Source organism: Thermobia domestica, chromosome 3 (assembly GCF_964235325.1).
Source record: "Thermobia domestica chromosome 3, izTheDome1.hap1.1, whole genome shotgun sequence".
Classification (NCBI taxonomy): domain Eukaryota; kingdom Metazoa; phylum Arthropoda; class Insecta; order Zygentoma; family Lepismatidae; genus Thermobia; species Thermobia domestica.
Genome location: NC_137456.1, coordinates 18,994,996 through 19,014,652, shown reverse-complemented (window position 1 = coordinate 19,014,652; position 19,657 = coordinate 18,994,996). Strand labels below are relative to the sequence as shown.

The 19,657-nt window shown below is 36.0% G+C and overlaps 1 protein-coding gene across 1 annotated transcript in view; it reads left to right on the top strand.

Moving 5' to 3' along the window:
* The window catches only part of LOC145681692 (glycine receptor subunit alpha-2-like), a 44,769-nt gene extending 26,055 nt beyond the window's left edge, over positions 1-18,714 (top strand). The window contains exons 4-7 of the mRNA XM_081753311.1: positions 7,115-7,197; positions 9,209-9,364; positions 15,587-15,785; positions 18,483-18,714. Of these exons, the coding sequence (XP_081609437.1) occupies positions 7,115-7,197; positions 9,209-9,364; positions 15,587-15,785; positions 18,483-18,714 (670 nt within the window). The remainder of the gene's footprint in view (positions 1-7,114; positions 7,198-9,208; positions 9,365-15,586; positions 15,786-18,482) is intronic.
* The last annotated feature ends 943 nt before the right edge of the window (positions 18,715-19,657 follow it).

The following is a 19,657-nucleotide window of genomic DNA, read 5'->3' as shown; positions in this document are numbered from 1 at the left end:
AACGTTTAAAACGTATTCTAAATACTTATTCAGATTCGTATCCCTTTTGTGACTTCAGAAACATAATCAAAATCTAAGAAATTGGATTTAGAATTCACTTGCTAAATTACCTTCTTACTTGTAGAAGATTTCATATATATTCTATCTTAATAATTACAATTTTTTCTTCTTTTAGCAAATGTACATTGGCACCAAAATTATTTCACATTGCCAATCACTAGTCTGTAACCTTCGGTGCAGGTTCAGATTTCCTGACCGAGGGAACGTGAGCTGGGGTTAGACCGTCGTGAGACAGGTTAGTTTTACCCTACTGATGCGCGATCGTCGCCAATTTTGTATTGCTCCCTTTTGTTCACGCAACGGTTTGATAGTATTTGTAATGCCACGCTATCGATAGTGATCATTATGACAGGCGATAGGTGACATTTACTAAAGCCCTTGAGTCGCCACTAGAAACATTGTTCTAGAAAGATATACTTCAACGCATCCAGATTCGTTGAACGAGTTGACCTTACCCCAGAGAGCAGACATAAGAATGTACAGACCTTTTGTGTATAAGGGTAGTTGGTTTAAAGGATTATGACATGAAACATGAACTCTCTATATGCAAAACATGAACTCTCTATATGCAAACATACTTAACTTCTGAAAACAAACAACAAAGTAGTTTCAAATTTTATGGTTTATATTTGGTTTCCAAAATAGTAAGGTCCAATAATGATCAATTACAATAACTAAAACTTTTCCTGAACTGACAAACGTATTTCAAACTATGTCATAATTTCATTATTTTCCATCATCGTCATTAATCTTCAACTTTAGATGTTGGTCATGATCATAAATAATTGGTTAGACTTCTTTCTTCGATGACTTTTCAGATGTATTGACTTCAGTTAGTTAACTTTCATGAATTATAAATTAAAATAATTGTGTTTGTTATCTTGTAGCTTAATATATATAAAACAATTATTGAGTTGTTTAGATTCCTTAATTATTTTATCATTTCACTTATTTATACATTCATTTCTTCGTACGTAGCTCCATTATTTATTTATAAATTACTTATTATTTTCTTATCTTATTCTTCATATTACTCACTTTTCATATTACTTATTTTTATCATCGCTACAGATTACAATTACACAATTAGACTTGCACTTCCTTTCATGAAAATTCATAAAATCCATATTTATAAAAAGATCTCATCGTTTCAGAAGGTTTGGCGTTTCTTCTCCAATCAACAATTAACTTAATCGTCATTTCATGACTAAAATTATAAGTAACGTCAGACACAAACATCTATGTTTTCTACGAAATATTGATATCAAAATTTAGACATTTTTATTACTAGTAAACACAATTAAATGTCCCACATTTGAGAATTATTAGTATTAGTTTACGTATACAGAAATTTAGATTTGGCTTCAAGATTTAACTTAATGCATTATGAAGAACATTTGGGAGAAATCTGTGGCAGGATAATCCTGCCGGAATTAGCTGGTTATTCCTGTTTCATTATTACTCTCACTTATGCCAACAAATAAATATTAATCTAATTTGTTATAATTATTTTATAACGTTTAAAACGCATTCTAAATACTTATTCAGATTCGTATCCCTTTTGTGACTTCAGAAACATAATCAAAATCTAAGAAATTGGATTTAGAATTCACTTGCTAAATTACCTTCTTACTTGTAGAAGATTTCATATATATTCTATCTTAATAATTACAATTTTTTCTTCTTTTAGCAAATGTACATTGGCACCAAAATTATTTCACATTGCCAATCACTAGTCTGTAACCTTCGGTGCAGGTTCAGATTTCCTCAACTAAAACAAAATATAATTAAACTAACAAATAACATTGAAACATAAATAATAAACATAACTGTGCAAGTTAAATATACATATAAGCACCATTAAACATCAGTGACCTGAAAAATTGTGATGTAAAAGCGAAAGCTGGAGCATCACATGTGTCACTGAAAAAAACATATGACAATGTGCAATTTATTCTTAATAAAATTAAATACGATGTACATGGTTCGGTGGTGCGTGGAGATTTGAAGATTTTGAGCATTGTACTTGGGCAATATGGTGGGTATACAAAAATACCATGTTACATCTGCGAGTGGGATAGTAGGGCACGAAATGACCACTGGGGAAGGAAACAGTGACCATTACGGAAAACACTGAACGCGGGATAAAAAAACATTATTCAACAAAATTTAGTCAGTCCTGAGAAAGTTATACTTCCTCCCCTTCACATAAAATTAGGATTGATGAAAAAATTTGTTAAGGCATTCCACAAGGAAGGCGAATGTTTCAAGTTCATATGCAACAAATTTCCTGCACTTTCATGTGCCAAAGTGAAAAAAGGTGTCTTCGTTGGCCCAGACATTAGGAAGTTAATGAAGGATAAAAACTTCGAGGCAACAATGACTAATGCTGAAAGGGATGCTTGGATAGCATTTAAAAGCGTGGTGGTAAGCTTCCTGGGGAACCACAAAAGTGCTGATTACAGAGAAGTTGTTGAAAATATGTTAGTTAAATTTCAAGAACTGGGTTGCAACATGAATCTCAAGTTGCATTTTTTGCATTCTCATCTTGATTACTTTCCACCAAATCTCGAAGATTAAGTGAGAAACAAGGCGAACTGTTCCACCAAGAAATGAGGGATATGGAGAAAAGGTATCAGGCATTTTGAAGTGTTAGTATGATGGATCACTACTGTTGCACATTGCACAGAGAAACTTCAGAAGAAAATCACAAGAAAATTAGGAAAGCTTATAAGAGAGAGCGTGCTAAAAAATGTGAAGAATAAGTATGTTATATGACTGTGTTGATTTCCATTTTACAACATATATATTTGTGTATATATATATATATATATATATCCATATTATATATATATATATATATATATATATATATATATATATATATATATATATATATATATATATATATATATATATATATATATATAGTAATCTGTATGTGTAGAGAATCTCGTATTCTTTTCTTTGTCTGTCTGCATTCACATTAAACAAAACATGTTCAGATATTTAGTATAATAAGCTCTTTAGTCTGATAGAAGATAAGAAATAAGATATAATAAAGCTGTATTGAATACGAAAGAAGGCCCAAATTTTGACATTGATTTGTAAGAAAACCTCACGTGACAGGGAAAAATGAATTCATTATTCGTAATCAGCTAGGAACAAAGAATTAAGTCCACATATTAATCAAAAAACAACATGAACTTTTTTTCAATTTGCAGCCCTGTGTTATGAACGTGCTAGCTGTGTGTTTTCGTTTGAAGAATCCAAGTCTGCGACAACTGTGCAACGTAATTTTCGTACAAAGTATGCTAAAGACCAGGGCTGGATTAAAGAGGGACTGTAGCCCCGTGCCTCTAGATGGATAGGGGTATCTATTCTGATCAAAATGTCAACTGGATATCTAAAAAAGAATCATAAAGATACAATCATAATCGTAAAATTAAATATGAGCAAAAATATGAAACATACATCCCTTCACTTTCCTACTATGCTGCCACAGAATAGTATTAGACGAAGTCAGCAAGGGTCACATATTTTTTCTAATCCCGGGCCTTCAAATGGTTTAATGCGGTCCTGGTAAAGACCCTTTACCAGTGGCATAAGTGTATTATTAAAACTTGGATATTCGGTAAGGTACAAAAAGTCTTCCGGTCGTCCCTGTACATCTGAAAACATTGTAGAGCAAGTGAGACTTCAGATGGGATGTGTGCTGCATCACAAATGGAACCCACATCGAACCTCTTTAGGTATAAAGTAAAAAGTTCATGTATTTTGTTGCAAAATGACACCAAAACCATGTCTGTAAGCTAAATAAACAAATCAGTATGAGTTTTCAAAGTTGTAAAATTCTTTTTGATACACCTTGTATGGTTATATAGGGTTGGTATATACGTAATATGTCAAACGGCTAGAGATGAAAGTGGAATACGAAAATGTTTAGAGGACAAATCGAATGGAACGTTCTTCATGTTCTACATGGCTCCCTATTATAGGTGCTCTGAGGTCACAAAAATTTTAAATAGGAATACGCTCCAAACGAAGAACTCTTTTCTACAAAAGTTGCTTGTTTTTCATGACCTGGAGAGACGCATTCTCATTTAAAATTTTCGGTGACCTTTCACTGTCTCATTGTGCGGAAAGCACAACGCTTGATTCTATGTCCTTCGTCACATATTATTATGTCATTTTTTGTTTATCTTTTTAATTTTCAGTCGTTTGTGATTATATACGTAAGTACTAAACATTTTATCTGTCTGAAAAAGAACATGGTAATTTCCTACATGGTGTTCCACACGATTTTTTTCTTACAGGATTTATTTTTGCACTATTTTTTCAATGATGTGTCTGAGGACATACCTGGTCATTTTAAATTTAATGGTAGTCGCCTAAGGCTCCATGATAGGGGCTCTGTGGTGAAGTACAACGCTCCATTCGATGCACTCTGTAACATTTTCTTACTTCATTTTTTTTTATTATTCTTTATGCCCAGCCGTACTTCGCGTTTCATCTTAAGTATCCGATTCTTTAAACAAAGCGTATTTGACTTTTACCCGTGAGAAATACAATATCACACCTGTAAATTTCAAGTCATAATTTTCTTCAAAGTAGGTCTTTGATAAGTGCACACATTTGTTCCAATGTTCCTTCCATTGTTGGAAGCAATTTTGTAAATTCTCTTATAGTATTGCTAGCACGTACCGGTACCAAGTCGTGTTACGCATAATTTCTTCCTTACTCTGAAAGAAGCTACCTTTCAGTGGAAATTAGCGCCTGAAGAAAACCTAAAAGTCACAGAGACTCATGTTCAGTGAGTAGGGATCTTGATGCGCCTGAGGGATTTGGTGTTTGACCAAAACCTCTTGAACTTGATTATAATCTGTGCTGGAGCATGGTCATGATGGACCTTCCGAGTTACAGAACTCCAATGTACCAGTTTCTTGCGACAAACTGCACCCCGAAGACAGCAAAAGACCTTCTGGGTAGTAATGTTAAGTAACTCTTTGACTCTCTGGAGCATACTCCTAATGCACTACATCATTGTGGTCAAAAAGCACAGTTAGCATGACTTTGATTTTGTTCTTGGCCCTTTGAAGCTTCTGAGGACGAAAGGAATCTTCAAGAAACTGGATCATACTCAGAAATCCACGTTTCGTCTCCAGTAAATTGATTTCAGAAAGGAAAAGAAATCCTTAATTCGAACATTCCAGTAAATCTATTGCCACTTCAAACTTCAATTGTCGCTGCTCTCCTTTTGTTCAACTGTGAAACGCAACAATAATACCAGCAACATAAACAGAACAAACACCACTGTGCACTTAAAAATAAATTTCTAACACAAATAAATTTCCAATAAATTTCTAACTTTATAACACGCTGACCGTGAGAATGGATTCATAAATATCCTAGTCAATAACCATTCGTCATATCTCGAACGGGAGATAGATTAAAAACATTCTAGATTGAGTTGTTTCTTTATCAACCTGTTTTCGAAATTTGAAGAAGAGAATGAGTATTTCTTGGATTAAGTAAGTCATCTTCTGAAATTCACATATTTAATTCACACTTAACAGATCACCGAAATGTGGTCACCTGTTCAATAATGGATTTGACCTTGCTGACAAATGAATTTTGTGGTAATGTAGCACGCACTCTGGTACTGCGTAAGAACAAACCTAGATAATCACTGAGTTGTGAGAGTTGGTGCATGGTTGGGAAAACTCCAAGAATTATCAGTGTTCGGCGAATATCAGATCGTCATTATGATTATGATTATTTTGATTTTTTGTAGAAGAAGAGTGGAGTCGTGGATGTTATTCAATCACCTAAATGGCTGCACTACTGTGGTACTCGACAGTATCTCTAGCAAAAGTGTATCAAAACTGGTGTTAACGAGGTAAGTGAAAAACTACGCCAACAAAACTTAAAAAAAAATACAAAAACAAACATTGGGATGAGCGACGTATTGAGCTGTTAATATGAGCTTACAGGCGTAGCGCAATGAAGCAGTTTACGAACCAACATAAATCGAAAACATATTCTGTATAAACATGCGCAATACATCCACACTTGCGACCTATTTCAAAAGGTTTCCAATGTCAGTCGTTCGTGAACTTGGTTTAGCAACACCGACGGCTCGATTGGTGCAACGAACATCCGAATTGGACGACAGAAGACTAGGAAAAAATCTACTGGTCTGCTAAGTCAAAATGCATACTCCACTCAGTGGACAGATGCGTACGGGTTTGCGCAAACCTATGAGGAACTACAGTTTTCGTATAAGGCGTCAACAGTGCAAACCGGTGGATGCGCTTTGTATATGGTGTAAGGTATGTTTACATAGCAAGAACTAGGTCCCCTGGTGGTTGAAGATGAACGTATAACTGGTTTCCAGTATTGCGATCTCATAGCAAAGTAGGTACGTTCCTCCACTTCTTTCTTTTATGGCAATGGTATCTCCCATGACGATAACGCACCTAGTCTTGCATATATCAGAAATTCATTATTCTAATAAGATATTACAAAGTGTGGTAACTATTCATGTTATATTTGTTTTACATATAAATCATCTAGGTCTGTATTTAAGCAACCTCCTGGACAGATATTAAATTCAGAGGAACCCAAACAGGTTAAGCTCCTGCAATAATTTTACAGTAGGAGCAACTTCTTACAAAATCGCTGAGTGAAAACTAAATGCCATCAGTTTTAAATAGTTGTACAGTGTATAAAAACACGTATTCTGCGATAGTAACTTTAAAAGCATCATACATCTATGAGGTGTGAGTACGAGTTTTATTGATATGTGTTACTTGCTTCTGTTTGTCTCCCTCCGTATGTTCTATGTATAGAGTGTTCCCTTAATACTTAATTTATACTGGGATAAGGCTAAATGATATAAGGTATGTTCTCATGTCAAGATAACATTTAATTTTCCTCCCGCGCCAATGATGATACTAGTATGATTAGAATGTAATCTCTGCTCCTTGTCAAAAGCATGTTTTTCACTCTTCATAGAGACGCGATATTTTAAAACCATTTTGTCTTATTTCAGAGTTATTTTGGTTCTTCCTTGTCCTTTTGATTTTGAATATTACCCATTTGATATTCAAATATGTGATATGAATCTAACAATGCGTAAGTACAATATATTTTATTTATTTGGGAAATACAATTAAAATTAATCTTATTACTTAGAAGCCATTCACAACATTTATTTAAGAGGCCTAATCACTGCGAAATTAAAATACCGCTAATTTTACAGTAATTATGTGAATCTTCAAATAGATAAAAGATAATCGAAATGTGAAACAAGAGCGCGCTAGACAATATTATTTTGCATGAGGTACCGTTATCACGAGTCACCTAGTAGCTTTTCGTTTACAGCCATTTAGAAACGCAAAAACAAATGCCGATTTTTTTTAAATGACTGGATTTCGAAAGTAGATAAGTGAGTCGTGATAACAGTATCTCATGTAAAATAATATTGTGTAACGAGCTCTTGTTCCAGTTTTCTATTATCTTTTATCTGTTTGAAGATATCACATAATTACTGTAAAATTAGCGGTATTTTAATTTCGCCATAATGGACCCTCTTAAATCATGCTGTCACTTTATCAATAATCCGTATAATTAATTATTTTCTTGTATAGCTTAATCTCATCACCAAACAGAAGATACTTTGAGAATATGATTCACGTGAGAGATCATTTTATAAATTATAGTAAATACCTGAGATATCCAGATCTTACTTCAAACATAAATGGCTTTGCCTATATGAGTACGTAATAAAGTCTTTATGACCAGTGGCGTATTTAGGATTTTGTTTCGGGAGAGAGCTATGCACAACACGTGAACAACCACTTATACAAACTCCGCCAGAAAAATGTATACACTGTTTTAAAAAAGAAAGCCTATACCGCAGTGAGGGGTGACTTTGAACAAAAATGGAGAAAATCTTAGGGTTCAGTGTTTGACACAGATGAACCTGTTACAAGAAAATAAAAGTTAACTGGTGCATTTTGTGTTTAGTATTTTCTTGTAACAGGTTAATCTATGCCAAATACCGAATCGGGTACCCTACCGAATCCTAAGATTTCCTCAATTTTTGTTCAAAGTCACCCCATCGGTCGCAGTCACTCTTCACTACGGTATATCATATTTCTTAATTACATTTAATTATTGTTCAAATATGTGTTACAAACCTTCAAGTAAACATATGTGTACATTAAATATTCAAAATGTTGGCCGTTGGCGGCCAAACACCTAACAGAGTGACGAGCGGTTGCTGCACGACTTGTTGCGTAGGCGTTCTTCCCGATCTTCCTCTGTGAATATCCCAAATCGTTCTATGCGCCTCAAACTTGTCAACAATGCGTTTGATTGTTAGGCGCTTGGTGGTTGCAGTACCAAACTCCCCTCTCCACTGACGCTGCATTGCGATGGCATTCCCAAACCTGATAAAACACTTTAAAACGTACTTACGTTACTCGAACATCAAGCGTGCTCTTGCCATTTTCTTATCTCACTAATTGTGCTGACAGTATTAACATATGTTGAGCGAAAAACGTACTACAACATAATTTTAACTGAAAACAACGGACAATGCCGGTATCTGTTGGGCGAAAAACCATACTACAACATACTTATTTTTCATAACAAATTGTCAATGCCAGTATCCTGATACAGAAAGGCAAGTAGTATATACATTTTTGTGACAGACTCTGTATTTTCGTTTTGGATGCTGACAAATTTTAATGAAGTTGTACACATAACAAATTTATTTCAGGGGGCTTGAGCCTAAATACGCTACTGTTTATGACCATTTAGGTAAGATACTATTAACTTTAATAAGCGGAAGGTTAAACAAAAAAAAAAAAATGACAAATTTTGAAGTGTGATTTGTGATTTGTTTTCGATAGTTTACATCTCTAAAATAAGGTGCTTATTGACACGTATTTATTAAGAATTTTTCTTTCATTTGGTATCATGAATACTGCTTAAGGCTTGGTTCTATTACGAGTTGAAATCCTATGCATAAAACCAATTTATAAGAAGCAGTGCATGTTTAAACGACACAGCTTTATTCATTGTAAGTATTAGGCTATTTATTTATTTTTGATTATTTATTTATTTATTTTGTATGTAGGTGTAGATGACGTGAATCTTGCACAGCTGAAATGGTCTAACAATAAGCCAGTGACATTTGACAAAGACAATAATCGAGGAACATCCGAACAGCTTCCAACATATAATGTTCAGCTTTGCCCTTTACCGGAGCCATTTATCCGCTATGGAAATGCTGGTAATTATGCACAGAATACATATTTTATTTCTAGTAAATTAATTTATCGATATTACTATGGTTTTTCCTATTATCATTAAATTAATTTCTCTCTTTCAACTTACAGTGAGTTATTAAATATATTGAACTACCGTATATGCTGGCGCATAAGGGGCACTTACTTCGTTTCAGAATAAGGCTCAAAATTGAATAAGTCTTAGACTAGTTTTAGACGGAAACATTTATTGTAGCATTTCTCGTAGTTGGTGTGCTGCCAAAAATTTCATATAATAATCTATGGCATCAAAAGTATGTGGTGTTTTTAAACGGTAGCATTTTGATAAGCATCTGTTGTAACGTAGCAAACAAATCACTGGAGAAGAGCACAATTATGGCTCCGAAATTAAGCGAAAGCTATAGTAATTGTAACAACAATTCTCGCCATATTAAAAAACGAAAATCACAAAGAAGTATGTGCGCAAAGGGCATTCCTACTCCAACTCATTTTTCTTTATTACAATTCAATTTCCCACACAAAACAAAGAGCACGGATATTTGGCATAAAATCTTTCGCTTCTTTTTAACACACCATGGCGCTGCAATCGGACCAGAAATGCTAGGGAAAATGCTACGGAATAGAGCAGGTTCTATCGACAAGAAATTCCATAGGATATGCCATGGCATGGGAAATGCTATAGCATTTGCTACTTTACACGATAGGATATCGATGATACGATTTTTGCTACGATAAATGCTTCCGTCTAAAACTAGCCTTATACACTGATTTTGAGATTTTGATTATTTCAGTTTCATTCACTGGTGGATCCAGCGAAGGGTGGTGGGTGACCGTCCTCCCCCTCCTGCACTACTTTATTCTGATTTGATGAAGTCCTTATTTTCAGTCATACATTAACCGTCCACTAGATGATCCGCTCCTTGCAACCTTGTGTGTCATATTTTCGAAAGCAAAAACCCATATACAGTATATGTACTGTACATGATTCCTGGGTCTGAAAAAGGACAACGCATATGCCAAGTGCAACCGAGCGCGTCTATAGGTTGCGGATAATGAACCAATCCTCAGATATCGGGATTAGCTGCAAAATAAACATGCATCCATATTGAAAAAGCAGTCGCAAATAGTTACGGCTAAGGGAAACAACCTCAACAAAAATACCTGCTCCTCCAGGTTGAGGGGTTGAAATCAGGTTGGTAACCGGTTGTAAAAAGAATTGTCAAATCAAATATAGATCGAAAAGGGAATAGAAGTTAGAAAAATACTAGGGCGTACTCCAGAAGAATGCGAGTACCGACCGCCTTAAGGCCGTGAGAAGTGAGCAAGAGCTAGCCCTTAACAGTGGATGGAAGGGGCTAAAGAAGCGAGTCCAGAAATAGTAGATCAGAGTAGAAACGCGGAACATCGAGACCTTGACAGGTTTGGATTCACGTGTTACCCAAAACGCTGTAAGAGAAAGAGTACGCATAGTATACATCCAGAAGACTAAACGAAAGGGTTCACGATTAAAGCAAATAGAAAATGGATACAAGCCTATATACAACAGAAAAATTACATTAGGATTGTCTTGGATAAGAATATGAAGAAGGAATTGGTGGACATGAAGTGAGAAAGAGACAGAATTATAAAAGCCAAGCCCGTGCTAGGAGAAAGAGAAGCCTTGAATGTCAGTGCCTATGCCCACAAGTTGGGTTAGATGAGGAAACAAATAAAGAATTTTGGCTAGTACTCTCCAGAATTGTTCGTTATATGAAAAGCATATCTTAGTAGGAGATCTAAATGGGCGTATAGGACGATCAAGATCATGATATGAAAGAACACATGGATGATTGGAAGACAGGAATGATGAACGTGAAAACATATTAGAAGTGGCAGAAGCATATCACCTTGCTATTCTGAATATCTTCTGTAAGAAGAAAGAACACATTATTATATATAAAAGTGGAATCTCAAGGTCTTAGATCAACTACATCTTACGGAGGAGAGGAAACATGCGTCACGCAAAGGCCTGCAAAGTAATGCCAGGTGATAGTTTAACGGAGCAAAACCGCCTCGTACTAGGCGATATTTGCATAAGGGAAAAAGTAGGAGGATTACGACAAATTATTCCTGTTCAAATGAAGTGATGAAAACTAAATAGCAGAAGTGCCAAAAAATCGAAAGGAAACTACCACATCGCAAGTACTGCAAATGAAGGAAGAAGAGGGGCACGTGGAAGAGGAATTGACAAGATTACCAGGACTACTCAAGGAAACAGCAAGAAAAGTTTTGAAAGAAACAAAAGGGCAAGGTGTCATTAATAAACATGGTAGTGAAATCAAGAAGTCCAAGTATCTATGAAGAAGAAAAAGTAACGATACAAGAAGTAATAGAATTCGAAAAATCAAGAAGACCTGAAAGATTACAAGGAAACAAAGAAAAACGCGAAGAAGGCAGATAGTGTATCAAAAGTCAAGGCTTATGATGGGTTATTCAACAATTTGGAAACAAAAGAGGGAGAAAAACTACTTACAAGTTACAAACTTTCAAAGGTAAGAGAGAAGGAAAATAACGTATGTGTGCTGCATCAAAGATGAAAATAACGAAGTTTTGACAAGTGAAGAGATCCAGAATCTTCTTAATGAAAATAAATGCGAGAATCTATTCATGAATCAGAGAGTTGTTCGGTCTGTGACTACGGTAGCAGTGGAAAATGCCATTGAAAAGGTGAAATCTGGTAAAGCCCTAGGACTGGATAATATCCGTACCAAAGCAAGAAAAGTTTAGATAAAGAAGCAGTGCAGTGGTTTATTCGACTTGAGTATTGGAAACAGGAAATATGCCCAAAGAACAGAGAAGTAGCTACGTTGTACCGGTTTTCAAAAACAAAGGAGATTTGTAAGAACGATGTAACCATAGGGGACTAAAGCTTATGAACCATGCTTCGAAGCTCTGGGGAATAATGATAGAAGCAAAATTCAGGGAAGAGATCGAAATAACATAGAACCAAGTTGATTTTATGGAAGGACGTCGACAACGGATTCAATATTGGACGAGCTCGCACTTAGAGTACTGATGGAAATGTTAGAAAATACCAAAAGAATCTAGTTTTCATCGACCTCGAGAAAGCGCGTAATATAGTGCCAAGGGATCTTATTTGGTGCGCACTGAAGAAAAGGTGTGTCCCAAACATTTACATGTGAATAATCCAAGATATGTATGATGGATGTTGAGCAAGAGTGAGGAGCACGTTGGAATAACAGAAAAGTGCACAGTTAAGGTGGAACTTCATCAGGGATGAAGTCTGTCCATACCTTTTTGCAGTTATGATGGACGAGCTTACACGGAATGCCCAAAAGTTAGCACTTTGGAATATGCTATTCGAGGACGACATCGTGTTCGTGAGTGACCAACACAACATTGCAAGAGAAATTGGAAACCTAGAGAGGAGCACTGGAGTGAAAAGGGCTTAGAACTAATAAAATCAAGATTGAATGTTTAGATTTCCGTTCAGCAAAAATGTAATCGAAAATAGAAGAATAAGACCATTCGGTTCATTGCTACAGGGTACAAGTTCACTGTAGTGATAATCACAATCCGCCGCGATTCATATTACGTGGATTTACGAGGTCGGGTTATATGGGTGAAACCACTGATAAGGAGCCATAACGTTTAGCACGACGCCAATGGTGCGCGAACATGGAACTAGGACCGCAGATAACTGGAAACATGTGAAATGGCAGGTGACTCAACGTTCATCTTTTTTTTTTTTTTTTTTTTTTCAAATTACGAGCCCTGTTTATGATAATGCGCGACACACCATTCCAGGAAGGTAATGCGCTCCCTCACACACCTGGAGCTATTGTGCCGTTGTTTGAGGAACATTGGGATGCATTTGAGCATCTCTCCTAGCTTACCCTATCTTCTGCAGACTTGAACATAATTGGATATTTGTGACCTGTTTTGAAGACACGAATTGGACATAGACCTCCGCCTACATTTTATCTCACGGAGCTGGGATGTACACTGCACAAGAATGATGTAATTAATATTCCACTTGAAGCCAATAACAACCTCGATGACTCCATTTTAGATCATATCAATGTTATTCTGAGGATGAGATGGTAGTTAAAGGCCATATTGCTCTTCTAAGTTGCATTTTTTAAGATGTTTTCTTAAATTGATAAGTATACAAAGTCTGTCCGAAAAGTAAAGTCCAGTAATGTGCAAATCCTTGGTCTTAATCTCGTGGACGATAGTTTTTCGCATATTCAACATGTTGGACACTAAACGAACACTCATTCAACGGTGTGTTTGCAAAAGTTGTTTCACACGAGTTCCATTTTCGTTGTTTGAGGAGGTTGACGGGCATCCAGTGCGGGCGTCGTAATCGACCTCTTTATAGCCTACCAAAAACTTCTTGTATCATTTGTAGACTTGCCTTTGTGATAAACACTCATCTCCGATGTCCTGATGAACCATTGGAAAAGTTTCCGCTACAGACTTGCCGAGTTCCACACAAAACTTGATCACGTAGCTTTGTTCTAGTGAGCGACAAGTACAAGAGACAGAACGAAGATTTATGAAAGCGCCTGTCTATCACCTCCGAGAACTCGGACACAACTCAGCAAAAACTTGCACGGTATTTAACTTACACTACTATCGGTCCGAGCGGATAGAGCACGCTGCAATGTACAGTCGCTTCAGAATATAATGTATGGCATTACTCTCCGGGTAGACCTTGTATGTATGTATACTTCCAGTTTGAATATAGTCTATAGTATTTACGCATGATATACCGCATAAATAAATCTGTGTACCACTTCAGCTCTTTTAGTGAGGTGAAGCGATACACATCTTTCTTCCATATTATTTGCTATATATATATATATATATATATATATATATATATATATATATATATATATATATATATATATATATATATATATATATGTACGAATGAACATGTAACGAGTGGTTATGACAGCTTACTCTAAAATCAATCGAAGGTGTCCAAAATTTCCAGAATATAATAGTATAACTCGATAAGCTATTAATATATTCTTTCACAATTTAAAACTGTATCACTCTACCCCCGTTTACGATATTAATTTTTCCACGTTCTCGTGTCGTACAAGTTTTGTCTCTTTTTCTCACAACTTTGGAAATTGGAATTGATTCCCTTGTTCTCTGAAAGCCCAATATAAGATTTGTTAAGTTAAGTTGAATTTCAGTTTAGCGTCCCTTTTCAGCAGCGAGGCTATATGAGACGTGGACCTACAGATTAACGTGGAATCCGAACCACATTAGTTCCCACCGGGAATCGAACCCGGGTCTCCCGCGCCAAAGGCGCGTACGCTAACCGCTTAGCCACAGAGGAGCTCTAATTTGTACCGAGCTCTAATATAAGCTAGCAGTTAGCACTCTTGAGCGATTCCTGGTTTGAATCCACTGGTGTGCCATCCTTGCTCAGACTTTTCCAAAGTTTTCCTCAATTTTATCAGCAAAAAATACCCGAATGGTACCTTTAACTACAGACTCTAACTAACAAGGAAACTTCTGGAGAAATCACTCGCCTGCAGAGAAACAAAGCATGGCATTTGAAAGACTAATTCTACTAATTACGACAAGCTAACCAAATTCCTGTACGATTGAGAACTCTTCGAGAGATTCAACTTGGAAGTTTATGTGAAAAATGAGTATATGAATATTTAAACGCGTTAAGTACAACATTACTCGCAACGAATATTGACGTACAAATTGAAATATATCGGGAGTAACAGAAGAAAAAACTGTTTTGCAATAACTAACAGTTTTGCTTGTTAAAATTAGTCATTCTACTGTCCACAATAATGAAAGGTTAGAGATGAAAATTAATCACTGTTGTTCTTGTGTTCTATGAAGAAATTACGCGGGCCAGTCTTCCTTGCACCATGAACATTTTATATATGTGCAATTGCGTTGCATCCGTCAAGGCAACAGTTCGTATAACAAACGCGAAAAGCAAATTCGACAGGTGATTCAAAAGGTATATAATTTGTTATACGTACGAACTCTTCTCTACCGTACAGGAATTTTATTAGCTTGTTGTAATCAGCATGAACTGGTCTTTCGAATGTCACGCTTAGTTTCTCTGCAGGCGAGTGCTTTCTCCTGAACTTCCCTTGTAAGTGTAACTTCCTTCTCCTTCCTTCCCCATTGTTATTAAGTTTGTTCACGTAATACATACTGTTTTCCTTTTCCAGGCAATTTCTCCAGATTAACAACTAGAATTATACTTACAAGGCAACTTCCAAATTACATCCTGTCAGCCTATGTTCCCAGTTCAATATTTGTAGTTGTATCCTGGTGCAGCTTCTTGGTTTTGCCTGAAGTAGTTCCAGGAAGAGGTATTATGATAGTAACAAGCCTTCTGTCGCTTATAACCATGTTTCAGTCCAACAGGTAGGAACAAATTATATTTATTATTATACTCTTTGACCGAGGCAGGTTATTTTTAATGTAGACCAAATTTAAATTTTGGGGAAGATTGCTTATTGATCTAAATATTCATGTCTTTGTGTATTGAAGGGAACAGACAAAAGATGTGCCAGTCAGGCATACACACACACACACAACAATAATAAAAGGAAAGGGATGCAACAAGAAAAGAGAGAAAGAAGACAATAACCGGTTTGAATATATCACCTCCATCAACGAACCTAACTTTTGATCCTCTGTATTCTACCCAAATTTAATGGTAATCCATCAAGTAACTCTTTAGGATATTTTGTGTCTCGGACGGACCGACATACAGTTTCTGACTCCCGGACGGACCGACACACATTTCTTGTCTTCCAGACGGACCGACACACACTTCTTGTCTCCTAGACGGACCTACACACATTTTTTGTCTCCCAGACGGAACAACACACATTTTTTGTCTCCCAGACGGACCAACACACATTTTTTTTGTCACCCAGACGGACCAACACACATTTTTTTGTCTCCCAGACGGACCAACACACATTTTGTCTCCCAGATGGACCGACAAAAACTTTTTGTCTCCCAGACGGACCGATACACATTTTGCGATACGCATACACGTGTTGCAATCTCTAAAAGCTAGATGTTTTCCGAGCAAATAGAACTGAACAGTTCATAAATAGTACAAATTAACTCTTTATTTAGTAAATTGTCGATCTTCAATTGTTTCTTTCGTAAAAACTAGTTATCACTCTTTCCTGTACGAGCTAGAGCCTCGCTATTTCAAGTGTGTCCCTGTTGGCGCTGCTGTCGATGTGTTTTCCCCGTACCTCCCTCGAAAGAGGAGGGGCAAGTTGCTGTGGCCGACAACCTTCAGTAGTGGGTGCGGACATGGTTGCCACACTAATTATTTCACCAACTTCGCTGCGCTTACTGTCTTGTTAGCCATTCTAAGTAGCCTACGATCTTCACTCCTCAAGACCAAACAACTGAAACAAATTGGCAACAGAGGTCATTCACTTCTTCCCCCAAAGCAAAGGGAAGATTACCTCCGTGAGAGGGCAATGGGTGGGTGGCAGAAGTATGTTTCACATATTTTCCGAGGGCATACTCGAAATAGAAAGTCTCTAGCTATGGAGATTTGTTCCCAATTTATTGACGAACAATAGGGCAGATCGGGGTTGATTGACGAACTGCATATAATTCCTTCATTAATTAGCATAATGAGCTGTTGCTGCTGTCATAAAAGAGCGATCTATGGATGCAGCTGCCACCTTCATATGGAATTTGTAACTTGCGGATTATGGCGTCTATTAGATAAAGAGTGTTCTTGCCAGTCTGAAATATTTTTTTTTTTTTTTTTAGTTCTCCGTTAAATCACAGAATCGTCAGTAATTGGAGTACAGAGGTAAGTAATATAGCATTAGTCAGATCTGAAATTTGTTTTTATGGATATTCAAACAATAAAACGTACATGCCAAACAATTGCTGAGTAATTACGACTTTGTTGCGCAACATGGACTTGCGGTTAGTTGGCGTATAGCATTTGGGGTTGGTTGGCAAGTGCGCCAAACAACCCCGTGTGGAATTTTATTTTATTTTACTTTTATTGTTACATTGTTTCTTTTATTGTTATGTTGTTTACAGTTCTATCAATCTTTTACTTCTATGTTATAGAATAGCATGCACGTATTGGATTACTGTCAAAATTTAGAAATCGAGATAAGACTGTATGCCGGACTCTGCATTTTCTGAATAGGCCTAATTCTCAGGGTCAAGAATATTTTGTATGTGGTCTTTTGTTACAAAAATAGAGGCCTAGCTATTGCTTTTTCTTTCTTTGTGGAAAGTAGGAAATAACTGCATTTCTAGATAATTCAGCTAAAACATATCTTAGTTTCTCTTAGCTACCTTGTAAACAGCGGGAAATAAACTACGTTTCTTGATAGTTCAGTTATTTTAATTACATTTTGAAACAATATGAAGAATTAACTAACCTACACCAAATCATATTAAAACTGATGCGGTTTGATAATCTTGTAGCTTTCAATGTCATGACAACCAAGCTAGAATGAAAGAAAGAAGTTTTCATATTTCATAATGCTGATTCTTTTAAATGTTGTGAATAAAAGTTATTCCAAACTTCAAATAGCCTACTTCATTGCAATATATATAAAATAGAATTTAGAAAAATAACGTTTATTTATAATAAATCCAATTTTTGTTTGTGTTTTGCTCCTATTTAAAAAGTATGCCAACTAGCCTCACAATATCAGCCAACCAGCCCCTTACTAGGGTTCAGTTGGCATACTCCATTTTAAAAGAAAGAAAATTTTATTTCTCGAAAAAACTGTAAGCAACAAAACAAAAATAAAAATTGAATTTATTAGAGGAAACATTGGTCTGTCCGTACACATCCATTACATTGCAATACAGTGCACCATCTGTTCATAAAAAAAAATTTTAAAAAATGAAAAGTTCGCCAACCGGCCCCGGTTTCCCCTATATGTAGCATGGTACATCATTTTTTGTAGGTAAGTTGTACAAACTGTGAGAAACGAAAATATTACATTTTAAATAAGATATGTACCACTATAGAAGCCTTGAAGCAGACAAAATATTTGTTACAGTGGAACCTGAAGACGTAAAAGTGATATTTCTCTTTATTTTTTGCAGTACTGAAACACCTCCATCAGTGCATATACAGTCTTTAGATCTGTGGATAGTTACATGTATAATATTTGTATTTGCCACATTAGTTGAATACGCAGTGCTGTTACTTCAATCAAAATTTGAGAAGAAACCGGAGACGAAAGCTGTAAGAATAACAGCACATAACGCTTTCACTACGCTTTATCCACGTCAACAAATGGAAACAGTTAAGTATAAGCAAGGATGTTATAAATAGAGGATGTGCCCATCTTCATCCTATTAAATCGATGAAGCCAAAAAAAAACCGAGCATCGGCACGTCTTATTGGCTACTCTCGTATCTGCCATCGTCTGATTGGCTGCTTTCGTTTCCGCTATGATTGTTGGCTCAAAACATTGCAATCTTATTGGGCGGAGTGGGCAGAGTAGGGGTGGCGAAACTGTGACGTATGGCTTCAAGATTTTGTTGTAAGGGCAGATCCTCTATTTTATAAGATCCTTGAGTATAAGACTATTCTACTTATCACTGCACTTCTTTCAACCGCCAAAATTAAGACAAAATTGTAGAAATTAAATTATTAAACTTACTGAAATGTCCGTTATCCGGAAATAGAAGTTAGGTTTATGGGAAATATTTAAAATCCTTCTTTCTCTTAGGCTACCAATTTTAATGAATCTGAAATGATTTTTTTAAAAGAAAAACAACATAATATCGCTTCTTCTTACCCAGTGTTTCTTCCAGACATTTAAAGGGGGTACTGCTTCCCCGGAACTCTGAAAGTGCCCCCCGGAGGAGATCAAAATTATACGTCTATAATATAATAATAAAATGGTATGATACCAACAATGCCCCTCCGATTACTAAGTGTGTCCCCCCGGAACATTTTTTTTTTTTTAAGAAACACTGTTCTCACCTATGCAGATCAAGGATGAATTTGGACTTAAACGGCAACGATATTGTCATTATTCATCTCAGTGACCTCGAAAACTATGATTGGATACTAATATCTGTCCTTTTCGATTACTTTTACATGCCATTTCCTCCTCTCACTCTCCATACCGATAAGAAATAAATTGGACATTATCATTTTTTTTTTTTTTTACATTATTTTTACATGTCATACCCTTCTTCATAACTTCCCGTCCCGTTGCGGAAAATGAGATAAAAACTAAGTTAGGTCGATTCATGTACCAAAAATC